Source organism: Pygoscelis adeliae, unplaced genomic scaffold (assembly GCF_000699105.1).
Source record: "Pygoscelis adeliae isolate BGI_AS28 unplaced genomic scaffold, ASM69910v1 Scaffold175, whole genome shotgun sequence".
Taxonomy (NCBI): domain Eukaryota; kingdom Metazoa; phylum Chordata; class Aves; order Sphenisciformes; family Spheniscidae; genus Pygoscelis; species Pygoscelis adeliae.
Window position 1 is genome coordinate 1,847,882 of NW_008824941.1, and position 20,536 is coordinate 1,868,417.

The following is a 20,536-nucleotide window of genomic DNA, read 5'->3' on the forward strand; positions in this document are numbered from 1 at the left end:
ATACAAAGTAGAAGAGATGTATGAGAGGGCATGAAACAATAAACATATGCATCAAATCATCGGCTGGTTTCTGCAAAGATGGAAAAAACTCTGAAGAAACGCTACAAGATTTTTTGAAGAGGGTTCCAAGCTGGACGTGAATTAAAGGCAAATGAATCCAATCTGTGCCTCTCTCTCGCTTGCATGTACACGCACACACACAAACCCTACTTTCATGAAGTCAGACCCCATCCTGGATTTCTGACCCTTGGTCTTCCTCTGCCAAGTAAGGGCTGAACTTTAAATTGAGTCTGGAAGGCCAGGGTGTGGTGGTACAACAGCAGCATAAAAAATAGATGAGTTTTTTTCTGCATTTGCATTCCTGACAGATTCCTCACAATTCCTATGAACTAGACTTAGGACTCGGGAGAGAAAGATGTAGAAACAGTCAGGCACAGCAAATAGAATTAGGAAATATTTTGAAAATAGACTTGCACGCCAGGATACGCAATAGCCAAATTCACTTTAAGTCTCAACAATGCAAGTTCAAAGGTTTGAATTACTTAAGAATATCCTGTGTTTAGCCAACACTGCTAATCTGGCTCATCTATTCCTTGTCTGGCCAAGGTTTCTTCCCTTCCATTCTCAACATACCCAGCACAGATAAATGCAATGTTACAGACACTCATAAGCAGAGCAAAGGTGAGCGAAACATCAGCACAGCTTTGAAAGGCAGGCCATATATCTACAGTCATGATGGGTTTAAATTTTGTTGTTCTTCCTGCTGTTCGCCAGCAATAAATGGCAATTGTACTTTCCAACCATGTTCAGCTGGGCTCTACGCCATTTTTTGCTGTTTTTGATGGCAGAGTTCTCAAAGACATATATTGAACTATCTGGCCCATGCAATAACTCAGTAGGACTGCACTCTTGTTTCCAAGGAGGCCCTATAAGAAGAGGGGAAGTAGGCTTTTTTAGAAAGGCAGCAATCTCTGCATTAGTAATATTAAACTTTCTCATGGAATGTCAATAGCATTAACAAATTCTTTTGATAAAATACCAGCGGGCTTTGCAGATGTTTTTTTTAGGGTTTCAACAGAGAAAAATGTGCAAGCTTTACACCCACTCCTTGATGTTGTAAGCTCCCTTACAGTCTGTCCTGTGACCATTCTTAAATACACGAATGTTACAGAGTTAATCTCATAATGGTAATGCATCCACAAACAAATTACTGCAGTAATGTAGTTAGCTCAATTAACTTTTGAATCTATTCACTATGCAGAACTAAAGGTCATTTTCTATTAAAACATCCCCCTCCCACTTCCTTATCGCCCTTTGCAACTTATGGGAGTTAATATTAGAAATCCTGTCTACGCTATGTCAGGAAGAAGACAGGATGACGAAGCCAGAAAAAGACCTTATTCTTTGCTAACATAACACAGGCATGGCCCAAAGAGAACATCTGCCTTCTTTCATGAACACATCTAATTATGGCAAATTGTTAACACCTTGAAGAGGAGTTTCATAGAAGGGTAAACTTTAACATATGCCATCCTTACACGTAAACCATCCCGTACTTCATACTTTTCCAAACATATGCCCTTTTTCCTACAACAGTTTATCAAAGACCTTATTTTGAAAAGGACTTCAACCTGTTTTCTATTCCTGTGGATGCATTTTTTAGTGCTTGCAATTATTTGCCTGTCTAAATAATTCCATAGAAACATCAAACTATGTAATCTGGGAACACAATCAGGAGATATGACAGCAAGGCCTGCAAAACTGCAAATGCAATTATTTCCCCACTCGCAACTGCAAGCCACTACAATTTAGGTCTTTTGCAAAATCATGCCTTTAGTTTATTTGGGCACCAAAAGCTGCCTGTCCACCTTGCAGCTCTTGCTGCTCTTCCCCTTGAGATCCCACACTAAAGTCACAGTGAATAATTTGACACTATTACTGCCATGGCAACAGCCTGATGTCATGCATATACAGAATTATGATTGACATTCCTGCAGTATCCAACAAAAGGAGGAATGAAGGGAAGAGGGAGAAAACCAGACACAGCTCCAATACTAATGGGGGAAACAGAGTATCACTGGCACTGTAAATATTGCTTTATTCATAAATCTGCCTTCTCCCATTTTTCACCATGTCAACATTCCTGAGAAGCGCTCCCATCAGAGCCCAAAACACACACTTGGAGCAGAGGGGGCTTCCTCACACATGCCTGGATTTGGCCAGAGCACAGCGGGTGCCCTTCTGCCAGCACTCTCCTCGGGGAGAGGACTCCACACTACGGCCCGAAAGATTTTTGCCACAGAGGTTAGTCTTAAGAATGCACCTTTTAAATGTTACAGGTATGGCCTAAAATAACATAAGACGTTAGACTGAGTGTTTTTTTCCCTCTGAGGATAGTCTTCAGGTGTTCAGCTGGGCTGTAAATCTTTTTTTTTTCCTTTTTTTTTTTTTGCCAATGTTTATAAGCACTCACAGGAAGACACACGCAAACCATTAGGAATAGGATAAAATAACATCTGTTAAATATTCTTTAAACTCAATTTCTGCAGCAGTTCTCATAAGGGTCTACAGGCAATACCAAGACAAGGATGGAAACAGTCTTTTATTCTAAATTTCATATGTACACGGAAAGCCATTTTACACAGTTTTGTAAATTCTGCGTAAAAGAGCTATTGTCATCCAATGTCACTGTGTTTACACTAGTAACTTTTAAACGTGGCGTACATTATTAACAACAAAAACCGTTAACAAACAGGCATAAAAGACACAGGTATGTGTACTGATATTTCACATGTATTCTAGAAACAAGTTGGCGCAAAAATAAAATGTGCCAGTAAAAAAAAAAAATAGGCGTTTTTCAAAATCACGCAATACATGATTTTCTTTCTTGCTTTCTTTCCTTTTTGTACACGATATGCTGAGATCCATTCTCAAGCCTTTTCACATCAGGATTTGCAGGCACTTCAGCAACCCAGCTATATTTTTTACAATACATGAAGTTCAGACCAACAAACATAAAAACAACTGCTGCAAAAGAAATTCTCGTATCCCATATGCACATTCAAATGTTACTCACTGCTAGAGCAATCTTTTTTGCTTTAGATATTTTTGGATACTGACAAGTTTTCAGAATGATGTGTAACAGTTTGTCTCCACTTATCTCTCATTCATATACTTAAAGGTTTATTTTTAATGTAGCAACATGATGCAACAATATAGCATACGGAAGCACAAGGCAATTGTCCACAAAGCTTCACAAATTGTAAAAAGAAGAAATTGTTTTCTTTTCAGTTTTTTGATCCAAAGAAAAGCTTTGATTTCTTCTGCTCTCGCTTTAAGTTATCTCCAAAATTTGCCCAAAGACAACCGTGTATCAGATGACCATGGGGTGATACCCTCCCTAGTTCTCTTCCTAGACACGTGTGATATGACCAAATTCATTTAGAAGTAAAGCAAAGCAGAACTCAGTTGTATGTTTGTTCATAATTTCCCATCTTTAATAAAATAGTAAAATATACTTATCAAGGGCTTGGCTGTGACTATATAAATAGTCTCTCTCCAGTTATTTCATTTGTAATGGACTGTGTATTAAGATTATAAGGCAATAGTAACAGGATTCTCAGGATAACTGAAAGCTTAATATTGTTTTCCTCATGAGTCAGGATAAAGGCTTTTTTAATAAGCTCAGAGTGGGGAGAGAGAGAGAAAAAGAGTGCATATGTGCATAATAGGAGAAGGATAGTTTTTCAGCATATAGACACTTAAATATTGATCAACAAAGACTGGTAATGACTCCACCATAAAACATCTTGGAACTGTGACTGCGATCCAGAGTAGAGCTAAGCCTTATCCACTCAAGAGTGATATATAACCCTCCTCCTGACCCGAGAGAAATAAAAAAGGACATGTCAATGCTTCCTTCAACTTCAAATTCATTAATTTTATGCCACAAAGCTGCATGTTGGTGTAATAAGTCACTGCAAAGTAAAACACATTACAACAAATCCTAGTAATAAGCCATTGACAACTACTAGACTGGGCTACGGGACTCGATACGCAGGGGTGGCGTTGCTCACTTCCGCTATGATTGTCAAATGGTGGAACATCCTTCCATGAATTCAACACTTGAGACAGAATGGCAAAGACATAAGGCCTACCAACTCTTTGCCCGTATTTTTAAAGGCACTGAAACAGACAACAGATATATTCCTTAGTAACAGTTTAAAAAGTTTTCAAAATATAAGTCTTTATATGAAAATGTTCCTTATTGCATGATAAGTTGATCTTCATTTTCTTCACCTCAAGAATAAAATGGTCTTCCCTTTTCTGGTGTTTGCAATCTGTTAAGCCTCGCTACCTGAGACGGTGAAGGCGGTACATCTTGCCTGAAAGGACCTTTAGGAGGAGTATAATTAGGGTCCTGAATTTTCTTATATGAGTCATAGTTGCTAGGCCCTTCAGAAGAAGTTTTTTTTTTCAGTTGTTGTTCTTTCCGCCTCTGCTCTTGACGGAGCAGTTCTTGTGTTTCTAGCATTACCCTGGCATTGAAGCCATGTCCCCCCATATAGCCATTTCTCGATCCCTGGTAACTGGAATATCTGGGATTTTCCTTTGCAGTCTGGAAACCTTCACCAGGGGAATAGCTCTGCTCCCAGGAGTCTTGAGATACAGAACTGGCGTTTTTTCTGCTTTGCCTGGAAAGACAAATGGAAGAGGCTTTTAAGACAAATGTTCTGGTTCCCTTTCTACTGTTATCGACAACAATCCCTGGAAAGAAGGGTGCTTCTGCAATGCCATCAGGTTTTCCCCAGCTATAGCATTCTCAAGAAGTCGTGTTCTTTTCTGCCCCAAAGAGGCATCTTGCCCCTTTTGTTGGGAGAACATTTCCTATGGAGTTGAACAATATTTCTAGGTCTCTCCAGGAGGAATATGCCATGAAAACCCATCCAGTCCTACAAGAACCACCATGTTCTTAAGAAAAAAATTGCTACAATTCAGTTGCAGACTAGGAAAGACCATACACATTGCTGTGCTTCCTAAGAAACCAACAGCCAGCACTTGGAAAGTCACTTATGAAAGATTTGAATCTAGACTCAACACTTGATTAAAAATGCAACAGGCAGATCTTTAAAACACTTGCTCTAACACTGCAGAAGTCAGAAGATAAAGCTCATCATTGATAGGTAGTTGCACAGATGAGAGTTTCTTCCTCCCACTTCCAGAACTAAGGAATTTTGTGCTATCGGGACTGTTTCCCAGTTTGCTATAGCTTTCATAAAAGAAAAGGCAGAGATAACCTTTCTTGCTCATTTTTTGGCTCCATGAGGTAGGTAGATAAATCAAATACATATAGGAATTACAAATTCTTCTCTCTTTTCACAATAAATCATCACATTATTTTGAAGACAGATTATGGTTTTGAAATAGCTTTAATTTACTATCAAGCTGCTAGATGCTTTTATGAATTTAAAATAAGATTGGTGATGATAAAGTAAAACAATTTTGTGCTGCAGCAAAAGAGATACCCACTTTGAGATTAAAATTAGTGTACGAGAATCAAGCAGTAAAACAAAATATATTGTGACATTAATCAATAAGAAAATCATTTAGTTGTTTATATGTGGTTTGGTTTATCATGTCAACACACATGACTCAATGTGGCCTCATCCAACGAATACGCAGTGGAGACGCAGGAGACCCAGAGAATTTTTCTACCATTAGTAAAAGTAACAAGTCACCTAATGTTTTTGCAATCTTCCTTCCACACATATAACTTGAAAATGACCATATCCACCTTATTTCATAATAGAATTTGAGACCTCTGGATGAAAATTGTTATTCAGAATGAATGTAAATTATTACAGCATAAATTACAACACAATGTAAATTCTTATGCAAATTTTATAGCTGTTCTTGGTATTCGCATATCCAACTTTGCCAAAGAAATGATGTTTCTGAGCCATGTTTTATCACTCCCTGGAACAAGAGCAAATTGAACGAACCTCTGTAGGCTACGAAACTGTCAGGTTTCTGATCTAGAATAAGATAAATTTTAAGTACTAGAAAATTAACTTGGAGATAAACATTGCTTGTACAGTTTCACATGGGACAAGAGGATGACTAGTTGAACTGATTTAATTTACTGACTGTTTTCTGGTACTTTTTCAAAATTAGTTGGCCCACTTTCACTGTCTTTCTGGGAAGATCCTTTAAAATTGACTCAAGAGTTTATTTGCCTTCAGTACTAATGATTTAGATGTACGAAGGGAAAAAAAAGGAGGCCTCTAGAGACTGTACAAGATGAAAAGCAACAAAGCTCAAGAATGAAGCCAGTGCACAAACTTTAATCAGTACAAAGCCATAGTTGCAACATTAAGCTTGGGACCTAATATTTAGAGTAAGAGTAAGATTTCTTTAAAGATCAGTCACAGAGTTACAAACAGTTTGTAAAGCTGGAGACCTGGATGTCCCAGCTTGTTATAGGACTATCATGGTATTTACAGCACTCAACTTTAGCCCAAGGTCCTGAAATTCTGTCTGCTCTCAGCACAGCTCAAATACCCAGAGTGCTCAAACAGTCATTAAATTATCATTAATTACTCAGTAACATGCATTGCTAGCTTGCTAGTCATTTCTTATGTTGAAAACCACATTAAGTGAAGTTCTCAGTCGCTCTTTTCAAAATAAGAATTTCTATGACCCAAAACATTATTTTCCAAATTTCTTGTAGATTAATTTTCTCCTTACAGGTATTAATTTCTGCCACTGGAACTGCATTACAACTGACTTCCAACTTTTAAATGCTACCAGTGTTTGAGCAGAACAGGGGAAACGAGTTTTAAGAATCATAGTTTTAAAACTAAAAATAACCCCAACTTAAAAGCAACACTAGCATCCGTGCTCTTTCACTCAATCTGTGCATTGCTGGGGCTAGCAAAACTGAAAGAGAATTTCTCAGGAAAAACAATATGGCATTAACCAGTGTGGTCACTTCAGAAGGAAGGTAGAGATAAGAAGCAAAGGGAAGATAAAGATTTTCAAAATGACAAACTAACAATCTAAGAAAGCACAGTAACTTTACATTTTCTTTTCCCACCTTCCAAACTTAACAGAAAAATTCTACACTGAAAGGTGTTATAGCATGAAAAATTTGAGAGATCTGTTTTATTTTCAAAGATGTTGGTACGATAAGAGTTCATTATTAGATAACTTTGATTATGAAGCTTCTATTTGTTTCAAAGAAAAAGTTATGATATACTTGGTAAAACACATGTTGTCACAAAAATATATTTTCCAGACCATTTCCACACGGGGCACAAAAAATAATACAACCTCATTGGAAGAAACAACTAGAATCAAGGGAAATTGACACCAGCCTCCAGTGTAAGGGATTCTCCATTCAACCATTGCCACTGATATTTGAAAATGCAGACTATTTGCATAATGCTTAACTACGATAGCTATCTGATTTACAATACAAGTTGCGTAAACTTCTAATAATTCTTAAAGCTAAATATCAAGTAAAAGACATTTTGCCCAAACAGATTTGTTTAGACAAAAAGTGTATTAATTTTCAGTATTCCATTGCTAATGACCCAGTAACTTAGAAAAAATGTATATACTGGAAACTTGGAGGCCCCTGATTTTTTGGATAGAGTTTCTCAGTTCCATATTATTTCATTTGAGGTCTTGAGATTTTTTTTTTCTTTTAAGTTTTTTTCTCTGCATCAGCATCATAAAGATAGAATTTCTATCCACTAAGGAATTAGGCAACAGGAAAAAAATAGTCTGACATGTCAAAAGGGGACAACCCATGTCATGCTCAGGAGACTTTTGTAATTGCAGAAAATTAAACTGGATAGTGTCCCACAAAGAATAGCTTTGTTTTAATCTCTGAATTCTGTTGGGTGCTGAGTGTCATCAAATCCCACTGAAATCAGCTCTGAAGTAATTCTCCTAAAATAAACAGCTACCACATGCTCTCACTTAAGAAATTTCATGCCTCTTCCACACTGAATACATTTCACCTTATATCAATGCTAAACAAAAGTGTCTGCACCAAGTACAACGTTTTCCTTCCACAAACGAAATTAGCTCCAGGCTCATATACACTGAATAGCTTCAGACAGTTACCATACCTGGGTAATGAGCTGTACTGCCGCTGAGCTTGTTGGAAACTCTCTCTTTCTTCTTGCCGCTGCCGCTGCATTTGAACCTCTACTGATACTGAGTGCCTGCCACTCTGTGAGTACGTCTTGGTGCTTGGCTACAAAATGGAAACAGAAACGTCTTAAAGCAGAAAAATACCCACAAAAGGGCTATCATTTAAATTGCTATTGTACACATACAGTTGTACTTGTTTCAACATGTGGTTCAGGTAGCTCTTTCATAATAATGATGTTAAATTCTGACCATAAGAGTGTCCTGTGCTACAGATTCTTTTTCTGACCTACCATTTCTGAGATGTATCAGGAAAATATTGGTCCAGAATGGGTTGTGCTTTTATAGTAACACTGAAATTTAAATTAAGTCAGTGGAACGGATCTTCAGACACTGTAAGTTAGCCTAGCCATGGTAATGCTAAGTTTTACGCCCCACTGAGGATTTGAAGGAGGAGGGAGCACAGCAGCTTTTTCAAACCTCACCAGTAGGCTCAAGTGATGCTCTCCCTTAGTGGAGACGTTCTATTTTGCTGTTGGTCCAAACATACACCACTTGCTTTTCTGAGAGACAGGGAAACATTTTCTGGTTCGATTAGATCAAGGAGATAAATTTAGCAAGTCTCTTGTGGACAATGGGGAATCCTGTATCATCTCTGAGAAAGATTTTAGATAACAACTTAACGAGGTGACAATTTGAAACTTTGAGGCCAATACTAAGGGGACATGAAAATGGATGGCCTTTCTGGGAAAACAAAGCATTACCAGTCAAGATCTGGCAGAATGGCTGGATTCAAACTTTGGATTATGAAAAAATTCACTTTTGTAGAGATATCACTTTTCATTTTACATTACTACTCTCTTCAGATGTTGTGATTTCAAGTTGCAAAATAGGGTGCCACAAAAGTCAAAGAATGTTACGGACTTTTCTTGTTGTTTTACTAATAAGGTTTCACCTAACAAAGAAACAGAACATTATTTTCTCTCTTAAAATTACCAGTTCTATTCAAAACATCTAAGTCTAATCACTGGAAGGTTAGGGAGCATAACCACTTGCTGAGCATGGGACTGAAACAGCTTGTCTCAGACCTGTTTTTGTTAAAGCACTTTCTGCCTTTTTATCTGTGCCTTCCCTCAAAATGAGCATCTCTCTTGTTTTTTGCCATTATAGTTTCTGCAGAAGAAAGATATCATAATGGTTGACAAACATCTGCAAGATAAAAGGCTTTTCAAAAGCTTCTTACATTGAAGCCAAGTTTTAGAAACTAGAAAGTTGTCATTTGTGCATAAACTTCTCCTTTGTCTTACTATATAGTCAAGTACCTGCAGGTAGCCAGAAACACAACAAATTTGAAACAGGTGTACAAGTTTCAGAAACTTCGTTTTCAATAACCATACACTTCAGACAGAGCATCAGTCTTGGCTCAGAATTTAACAGACAGATACAATTTGGTGAACAACTGCCTTTCCCCTTACAAGAAGGTTATTGTGCAAAAGAACCAGAATGTGAAAGCATAGACTATGAGTAACGAAGAACTTATTTAAGAGAATCCTTAATGCAACATTGATGTCTACTTCAGAATAGATTTACTTTGTAAAAACCTAAGTAAAACAGTATTTGTAATGAAAAGTGCTTTAGGAATGGTATGATGAAGCAACAAGTTAAGAAAACAGAATCGTGTGTCAGCCTTGTGGGAAATTTTCTGAGAGATGAATAAGCTGTACATATGTATGTCCAAACCAAGACACCCCATGGAGATTTCCTACTATATTAAATAAGGGCAACGCATACAGAGCAGCGTTTCAGTTATTGCATATGTCAACAATTCTAACTTTCTTGACTTTATTGAGAGTCTTCCAACATTTGGTATTTTATTGAAGGGCTCAGCTTATGGAAGCGAATGATTACCTGAAAATCACAAGATTTAGTTGTGAATTCTCTCCAGTGTGGTTATAAGCAGCTTACAGAGAACCAGAGGGAAACTTAGAAGTTCCCATCTCAACTTCTCCATAAGGAATAAAAACATTTAAACTAAGACTTTAGAGCCAATCTCCTCATTTCATGGGTTCCACTTAAACGCTGGGAAGCTTGCGTATAGTTGGAAAACTACATTATGTCATATGTGAGAAAGTAGTTATCACAGATAAGACATGAAATCAGAATTGCTTCTCTTTATTTGAAAACAGTTTCACTTTTTTCAGTTCACTGTAAATATAACAGAATAAAGGATTTTCAGCACAGGCAATGGTTAAATTATTAAACAGGTGGAGCTAGAATTGAGCTGCTGCTCAGTTTAGGTTTATGCAAGATACTGAAATACATCATGTAGAAAGCATGAATGGAAGTATATGCACACACAGTGCAGAGAGCTGAAGTTACCACAAAAGCCTTTACTAAACAGACAGAGGCTTTGAAAGCCCTAACGGACTACGAATGGACTAAGATCAAAATGGATCTTCAGAGATTTTTTTTTTTTTTTAATGCACACAGGAACCAATGGTTAAATAGAGGCAGGGGCTATCACGCCTGTCTGCTCACTGTAGCGCATGCCCAGAACGACTGGATCTGAGAAGTCAGGTCTGGATCCTCAGCAGTTCACAAAGAATTTCATCTAATGGACAGCGTTTATAATTTGATGGGTCTAAAGGCAAACTTCTAAAATCCATTATCTGATTTTCTGAAGGTATGAGTACCTGTATCCTGTTAAATTAAGTGGATTTGCAATACTTAACTAATCTGAAAAGGATACTTATTTAGAGTCCTGTCTGCATGTTGTTCACATCCACAATAAGCTACTCATATAATCGAATCTGCTTTCAAGCATCCAAAAATATGGCAATGAGACATAAAAATACTCTGTACGTAATCACATATTCTATAACATAACATATATACACACAGACAGGTACACTCAACCATCTTATTAATGAAAAGGCCTTTCTTTCAAATCTTTTCATTAAAAACCTCAGTGATACCATAGTGAATGCTCTTGATATATGGTTATGATGATATAAAGACTTAACATATTCCTTTTTGGATCCTTAACTTGTTCAGAAAAATGCAAATCTCCACACAGTGATTTATCTTTTCAATATGCTTTCGATTAAAGTATCTAAACCAAAAATATTTATATCATAAGTAACCTTAGTCTTCAAAAGCTAATTGGTAAATTTGTTTCAATCCCCAAAGTATACTTTTATACATATATACTTATATAAAATATATATACAAACACACATCTATATACATGCATACCCCATTTATATCAGCACAAAATGGAAGTAATTAAAAAAAAAAAGTTGAACTATTTTCACATCTTTCAACAGCAATAAAAAAACATGCATAAGGAATACATATAACAGTAATTTTAACACTGGTATCAACACAAGGCTAAGTACAATTATAACAACCTGAAATCATCCAACAAACCTGGCAACAGCTCGCTCTTCACAGTACAGATTGATAAGAGCTCTGGCCTTGTTTGCAATGAGATGTATGACAAGCACTGACCTTTAAATCAGGATGCGGTCAAGGCCACAATAACAACCAAGGCTGCATTATATAAATAAATGTATGTTCATGTCTTCCACAATACATTTAAGTGGCAATGATAGTTATTGCATGCAGCATTGTTAAACAATATTCAGCATGCAAAATTGTGCTTTAAGACACATGAAATTACACAGCTCTCTTCTCAGAAAGACATTAATTTAAAACCAGGGCTGCAAAGTTAAAAGTTTCTACAGATTTCTCACTTTATCCAAACATTTTTTCATTTTACACAAAATGTACCCATGGCTCATGTTGCACTGACCACTATCAGCAGTAAAGGGCAGCATGTTTTAAGGGTAAAGGTCCTTCCTCTCTTTCCGAGCTACGCCAGTGGCTGCCACACAGTTTCCTTCCCTGCAGAGTGGCATTTCTGCCCACGGAGGGTAGCTCAGCGTGATGGCAGCATGGATCCTCCAGGACAGGCATGGATCAAAGTTGCCACAGAATTAGAGAGAGGAGATCATGGGGCGATCCAGGGCACTGGGTTTTCAGGGAGATCCAACCAGTTCAGGCGACAGGAGATTCACCAGCTGAGGTGACACACCTACCTCACAGCCTACTGCCACAGGGAGAAGCTGGCAGAAATGCTTACTCAATCTCATAGAACTCCTTTGTGCTGATAAAGAAATGGTTAATAGGGAGATTACTAAAGGAACAAGTCCCTTAGCATTTTCCCAGTTGTTAAAAAAGACCATTATTTAATATTAAAATAAACATGCTAATTTTTTTCCAGATTAAGCTCTCTGTTTGACCAAGAAGTTTCAAGTTCAACCAGGGAAGTTGGTATACACAAGGCCCCAAAAAAACTCCGTGGTTCTTATAGTTCAGCACAAATTAGAAATAGATAAGATTAAATGACCTTGCCTGCTTTATGTGTAAATGTACTTGGCACAGATGACAGACAATCCAGTAACTGTGTATATCAAAATTCAGAATGATAAAAAACATTCAATGGTTCTGGGAGATGTCCTTGAAAACTATTTTTACTTCCATCTTTTTGTTGTTATGGTGAACAGAACATATAGCAATATTTCTTTTAAAAATTGCCAACAGGTGTGAATATTAATTCAAACACCGTATAATAGGAAAATCCCATCCCTTTGTGTATCTTTCTATGGTGTATATGTAGGAAGCTGAATGGCGTGGTATGGGACTAAGATTTCCATTCTGTGTATAGCAGCAGCAGAAGGAAAATCTTCAGTATGGTAGAAACAAACCACTTAAGAGAGCCCTGAAATTCTGCCTGGGGTATTTTCATGCACTGCATGCCTGTAAGCTATAAATATGTTTGTTTACAAACCGAAATGATTTCATTTCTTTTTAAAATCTTCTATCTTCATTTTCTGTTTCGCATAAATTAGTAGATTGAAACTAGTGAGGGAAAAAAGTTTCAAATAAAAAATTTTAAAGTCAGAGTCTAAATCTTGGCAAGAAATTGCTGGTATTTCATGAAATCCTTCGCAGGTTTGGCACAGAATGGAAATTAACTACACAACTGAAGAGAAACTACTTGTGGAGAGGCTGCCCTTCATAACTTTGGTTTCCTCTCTGAAACAGATTGGGGTAGGAGAAACAGCAGTTTAGCTCCTAAGGTATTCTTTGTCTACTGCAATGCTCCATGTGATATTGCCTAATATCTTGAATAAAATATCCTGAAAGAGACTCCTGAGATGGATTCATAACAGAAAGATTTAATATACTACTTTCCTTTCATATTAATGTGTTGAGTAATTCTACATAATTTACAACCTGATATAAACTTCAAAATGATTGTTTCGAATATAGTCTGTTACTCATTTTTCCAGGTAAAATATGTTACAGTGGAAGTTACAGCAACAAAACTCAGGCTTTTGTTTTTCTAAAAGAATTTTAGACTATTTAGAATTCATTATGTCTTTGAATAGGTCAAGGACTTGAATACAGGGATAAAATATGAGTACCATAAACAGATAAAAAAGATTTTTTTTTCTTTAATTCTGTCTTAAAGACAAGATCTACACATCAACACACAGCAGAAAAAACAAGCATAGTCCCTAAATTTTCTGAGCATTTTTCTATCAAGCCATGTCTAAGTATGTTATTAGTACCTCTGGAGTCTTTTCCTCTAAGAGAATCATGCAGTTATTTACCTTTCACAAATTTGTGCACATAATTAAGGCTATACTCAGACGAGTCAGGCCGTATATTTATTTTGACCCAGTTAGCTGCTATCTTTAGAAAAAAAAATCTTCTTATTTGACTCCTAAATATTTAAAGTAGAGTTTGCTCAGCTGCTCTCTCAATGCCAATTTTCTCCCACCATCCAAATAGATCCGGCATGACTGGAGAAGAATGTATTTCTAATGAAATTTGCGACTTTCCATTTTTAGCACTGATTTTTTTTTATTAAAGATGAAGAAATAAACCACCAACTTTTGTCCCTCCTGCATCTTTGTAGAGTTTTTTGATAGTCAGTGTGCTTCTACAAGCAGGACTGGCAAGCAGTTGTAGTGTTTTCAACAGATTTAATAAGCTCTTTTTTTAATTGGGTTGTTCACTCCCATGACGTTTAGGGCTATAATGCTGTGTTTTTGTTATTGAAGGTGGGGATCTGTTAATTAAGATGTGACAAGGCAAAAATACAAGATATGGAACAAATTACAACCAAAATCCCCCAAACCCCAGGACTGGTGCAAGCAAGGATAAACCTCAGCAGACCCAATACTACCCAGAAAAGAACAAAAACTAGAGACTCAACTTTGGTACTGAACAGAAAAATCAGCCCCAAAAGAATCCTTCATTGGTATAAAAATGTCATAGCAACAGCAAGGGCCCTAAATTTTTGCAGACATACTGTGATTCCATGCAATTCTACATGTCCAGATACACATTTCTGCAAACTCTGGCTGGAATTAACACCAGCAGGATGAAAATGGATTAATCATATCTTATGTTACTTTTTTTTTTCCTGTGTAACATCAGGCATACGGTATTGCCCTTGAAACCCTCTTGTACCTTGTTTTTTGAAACATGAAAAATAAAAAACCCATGTAAGAGAAAAAAATTATGAAGCCTGAGAAAGTTATCTTAAAATAAACAAATGCAAAAACCTTTTCCATAAAGCTTTGACTCAATTGCAGAACTAGTGGGTTTTAGAGATGGCTCGATGTTGCAACAGTTAGTTGGTTATTAAACTTTAACAGTGTGTCATTCAAATGGCCTTGAGCAGAAATGTTACACTGCCTAATAGACGGTGTCATCTCATTCCAGCGCTATCACTTTTTGTGTCTGTTAAGCTGCCTGATGCTGTATGAACACTCGTAGGCAGTCAAGTATTTTGTTTACTGGCAGGGCAACCACAGCCGGGCAAGAAGTCCAGCTCTGCCGCATTGCTCATCTACAGAGAAATAACCTTCACCTGATGGGAACAGCCAGAAAGGGATGGGGTTAGGCGCCGGTCTGTCTGCCACGGGTATCGTTCAGAGCCAGCATGATGTAGTGCTTCATGGTATGGAGATCTGCCTCCAACCCGTGGAGGAGACTGAAGGTATTTGTCACAGGTAACCGGACTTCTGTGTCACAGGCCATTAATGGTCCAGGATGGATTGGAGTTGGTGACGTTCACAGGATCATTTTGATAATCTATTAGAGGGTTTCTGAGCTATTGAGCTCCTCTGAATATCCTCAGAGCTGCCAGCTTTCCATCAGTATCCATTACTTACACTGCAAACTTTGTGTTCATTTACACTTCCTTAAAGTAACCAATAGTCCCACATCACATCAGCACTTTGTTCCCTATCCTCAACCCTCCCATCATCTTGTTAATGAGAAATGCAAACTACTTATCACCTCATAGCACACACTTCTCTGTGGATGGTTTTTTTCCTCTTTTTCTATCCAAACCAGGTCAGAGTTGGCTGCTGTTATGCAGCTCAGAGGCATCTCTGGATGTAAAGCCTTTTGTTTATGTAAGCTGCGCAAGCCATCTCCCTCAGGTGAAAACACACTTTTCAACAATTGTCCACATACAGGTGCACTTTTCACTGCTGTGGTTTGTAACCAACAGCTTTCAGATGGAGAAGACTGAAAAAACATTGATGAATGCATCTAAGTATTTTCCTGCATACGTATTATAAACCACTTTTGCATTTTTTTGTGTCACTGGTATTTAATAATACATCTGGATCTGTTTTAAGAGGGTGTCTTAACAAAGTCCATCATTTTATACTAATATGTTAAAGTAATACACACTCCTTAAGAGAGAGGGTTATGGCTCCTTAACACCGAAATGACTGTGAACTGCTGAAATGGATGAGATCATTGCTTTATCCTTTCCAAGCATTGTGATCTTGAAAGGCTGGAGTACATGATGGAAAAAAAAAAAAATTATGATTCAAAAATACTCTGGGCCAATTTTTTTAAAAGTACATCTCTAAAATAAAACATTTGGTCATCTATGTATTTAACAACAGAGCAGCTCCCACAAAAGCAACAATAAGCTTCAGAATTAATATTAATACATTAAGCTGAATTAGTCACTTTGAGCTCATTTGCATGATCTGTAGAAGGGGAGTAAACAGAGAGATCCCATTTGTTTGAATAAGAGAAAAAGGAAAGGTCACTGTTCTGACCCACAATTTAGGAAATTATTCCATTCCTAAGGTAATCAGCCTGTCATCCAAATAATTCCCTCCTCGCTCATTACAAGAAACTATAATAAAAGCCAAGTTGCCTGTCTAAAGTTGCTATGGCATTTAGATATACAACAATTTGGCCCATGACCTTCAGTAGTTAAGTTCCCAAGTCTTCAAGAGTGCAAGTTTTTCTCATACACAGTTTTCCCAAGAATGCGGCTCAAATCTCTCATTTGGAGACTAAACAGCAGTTGATATGCATAATGGAAAGTACCTCCTACACCCAGCCCCCTTTCACCCCCAAACTGCTACACTATAGCTGTGATGATCTATCACATTATCTTCACCACATCAAATCGAAAACATCTGGTCATAAAAAAAATGTTTCTTTTATTTATTCAATTTTAAAGAAGGTTAGAGGTTTTCTAACATGGGAAAAGAGAAGCCTATATCCTGATACGGTATGTTAAGCGGTGTTAGGTCATTTAGGGATACATTTACCTTTGTTCCTCTCCATGTTGCATGTCAAAAATACCACAGGTTCAAATTGGTGAGTTTAAGATGGACAAGGACACAAAGACCCAACAAAAGTAAAAAAATCTTCTATATCCACCACAATAGGCAACCAAAGATGTCCAACCAAAGCGTTATGATGTTACCTAGGTTGTTCTCAGTGACTTTGTACACACAGATGCTGATCTTCAGCTATTTCCACCTCAGTCTCATGTGCATCATAATGCTAAGTAACGATAACCCATCACCTACACCCACTTTGGAGGAAGCTGTGAGAGATTCTACTGCTGTCATCACACAGCTCCCACGTTTTTGGGGAACACAAGCAAATTGTTCACTGCCTTTATTGCGGAATTTTAAACAAAAATACAATAAAATATTTGTCCCATATTTAAAGGATCCTAATTTAGGATACGTAATTGATTAAAAAGCAACACTGATTCATTCAATTATGTTAAACAAGATAAGCACATGGATTTACATAATTGTATCACATCGCTAGATCAGATTGAACAGGATTTAAATGATCAATTAGGACGTATATCTTGAGACAGGACTGTCTTGGCTAATATAAGTGGCAAAGGGGTACTATTGTGAAGCATGCTATTATGCATATCTCTCCTTTTTTACTGTGAAAATACATAGCTCTTCCTCTTAAGGAAAAGAACTAATCACAGTGATATTGCTTCAGAGAAAATACCATTTACAAGGTTACATGTGCTCTCTAAATGATTTATCATTAGTATGTGTTTTATTCTGATTTTCCTAGAAAATTTCAGAATAATTGATATTGCCTTTGAGGCAAAAAAAAAATCCAAGTAGTAACTCACAGAGTTGAGGGTCTAAACACAGAGCAAATCATGCTATATGCACACAGGACAGATGGCTGAAGAAATTTTAAAATGAAATAAACCTCAATGAACTAAAAATAGGGATAACAGAAAGGGCAGAAGCCTGGAGGCAGCGGACCCTGCGTCCCTATCGCTTTGCTCCCGACCAGCCCAGGGACAGTGGGAGTTAGGGAACCTTTCCAGATTTGACGGACTCCATACACTTACCCATGGCTGCTCAAAACTGTAAGTACGTCTCCTGTCTTCCACGTCCTCATCTTGCTTTGCTTGCTGAAACTCTTGTCTCAGGCGCTGTATCCGGTCGTGATTGTTAGGGGTTGATCTGTTGCTAAAAGGAGGAGGATGGACATGATCAATATACTTAGGAACTGCCATCTGTGACTGTAATTTCTTAGCAAGGGACTGCTACTGCAGTGCAGGAGTACAGACTTAAAAATAATTTCCAAGCATTTAGTACAAAGATCTTCAGTTTTTTAAAGATGATTAATGCTGTTTGACTTATAAAGAAACTTCAGATAGTGTAAGGATAAGACAAATGAGGCTATTCCTAAAGATCATCAAAAGTTGCTGGCATCTTTTCACTCTATGTTACTCCTAGAAATGAAGAGGAATACATGCGCTCGTGTCAGTCTTAACATAAAGGGAAATTAAGAGAAAAGTCCTAATGATCTCTGCTACTGAATAAACATGAAAGATACTTTTTCCCAATCAATAAACTGTAGTACTGTCAGATCTTTATTCACATCAAATTCATTACAAAGCCTGAAGACCCTACCTATATAAAATTTGATTATTTTCCCCAATCAATAAGAGCCTGTCATCCCTTAGTTCTGTTTTTAACAAGTCTTTTGAACTGATCAGTCTGAAAGCATTAAAAGGCTTGGGGGCCAGTGAAAAGCAATCCATTTGACAGTGCCATATGCAGGAACACATTTGGGCAGCAGACCAGTGCTGGCTGATGCCCCATGGACACCGGTGGGCTGGGCAGGGCTCAGCCCCAGAGGTACCGCTACGTAACATCACACCCAGAACCTTGAATTCTTCAAAACCATCAATTTTTCCACAAGGCCTATCGCAGGTAATCTGCCCTCCATAGCACAGGTTTATGTGAAACCATAATGAAATATGCACAGGAATGGCTTATTTCACGGGGCAGAAGGAAAGTGGATATTTATTAATCTCGTCGCCGTTTTTCCAGCTGTGCGGCTTGCACCTGACCCCTACAACCCCCACCATATTTCAACCATGTTAATGTGGGAATCACAGGAAGCCTGACAAACAAATATGTTATATCAAGACTAACCAGAAGCATTTTAATCTCTTATTATGGTCTTCTTAAGCCCTGCATTTCACTGTTTATTTCAAAAGAGCTGATGAGGAATGGTCAGCTATTACTTTGTTTCAAAAGAGAAATCTGCAGGGAGACAACGGAAAACAATTCCATAGATTCCTGTTCTTGGAAACAGGGTACAATAAAACACAGTGAATTCGTATCCCATGCCTTCTCTCATATGAAAAGAAACGATTCTGAAGTCCATTTGTGACTGTTTTCCATGTCTTTTGGGACTGGTAGGTGCAGTGGATTGGAGGCTGTAGGTATTTGAGATGTTACCTCCCACTCTTTTCAGTGCCATTAAATGGAGCTTCGTTGGCCAAACAGAAAAATTAGCATGGTTCTAGCAAAGGCTAATTTTTGAACAGGTTTGGGTTTTTGTTCTTTTCTTTGAACCCAAAGGCAGAGAAAAGGAAGGAATTTAGGGAAGTGTTTTCTTTCGTTTTTTTGCAAATGGGAGCTTTAAGAAATGCTTTATTTCTAGGGTAGGTCAACTTCTATGTGCAAATTGCCATTTTGAAAAGTACAGTTAAAGAAAGCTTTATTTAGAACAGGTGGAAATGAAACATTGTGGCATTTTCAAAATTTCCACTTCATTGTAGGTGTGTTGCTAATTCTATTTCCTTAATTCAACTTAATTTTGTGGAACAGCTTATCTCCATTTGCAGTTTTATGTTATGTAAATTTATTCTTTACTGTCAAATTCTGCCCTGCTTTACTATACAAGCACTCGTTTTTTTCCCATGCATTGCTACATACTGCACATTTTAAATGTAATCATCACAATCCAGCACAAGACATACAAAATACTTTTAAATGGTCTGTTGATTTTTAAAACTGGTATCGTTAATCTAATAAACAAGTAGTCCAATACTTTTTACACAGGCAGTGTTTTCTGTAAGATAAATTGCACTTAAATGTAGCAAAATACTTTAAGTATTAGTATTTCAGGTATAAGAACATATGTTTGAAAGAGAAATGCCATCGAACTTCAGTGCAAAATTACGAGGAAAGCACCGTATGTAGACACCTTGAAGTACTCACGGTGATCTGTAAACAACCAGCCTTCCTTAATCAAGGTTATTTCAAACTGTAAGGGATCACAGGGCAAAAGTGACACTGGAGCAATTATCCAATGGCAAAGAAAAACAGAAGGTAAACCCCAAAAGTACTGCACTAAACCCTGGGCATTATAAGGAACAGACACACTCTACCAGCTCCAGAATGGGCTACTGGAAGGGTTATTACAGATATGAGGACTTCTGCACATTTTGTTATTGTTACTCATTAAACCAATTACATCAACAGAGGAATAGCAAGCAAATGCACAGTGCCCATGCCATGAAGCCAAAATGTGTATCTCCTCCCGAACAGCAAATGCATGAATTTGACACCCATTACACTGCAGAGATGGAACAAAAAAGGACAAGGAGGATCCCGGGATTTATGATTACCTTGTCTCCAGATCTAAGAAGAACTTACTCTAATGATGACAAAAAAAAAAAAAAAAAAAA

The 20,536-nt window shown here is 37.4% G+C and overlaps 1 protein-coding gene across 1 annotated transcript in view; it reads right to left on the reverse strand.

Moving 5' to 3' along the window:
• Nucleotides 1-2,593: 2,593 nt before the first annotated feature.
• Nucleotides 2,594-20,536, reverse strand: part of PARD3 (par-3 family cell polarity regulator) — a 412,448-nt gene continuing 394,505 nt past the window's right edge. Inside the window, exons 23-25 of the mRNA XM_009325558.1 lie at nucleotides 17,897-18,017; nucleotides 8,139-8,266; nucleotides 2,594-4,694 (exon numbers count right to left, since the gene is read on the reverse strand). Coding sequence (XP_009323833.1) covers nucleotides 4,301-4,694; nucleotides 8,139-8,266; nucleotides 17,897-18,017 — 643 coding nt within the window. The 3' untranslated portion in view covers nucleotides 2,594-4,300. The remainder of the gene's footprint in view (nucleotides 4,695-8,138; nucleotides 8,267-17,896; nucleotides 18,018-20,536) is intronic.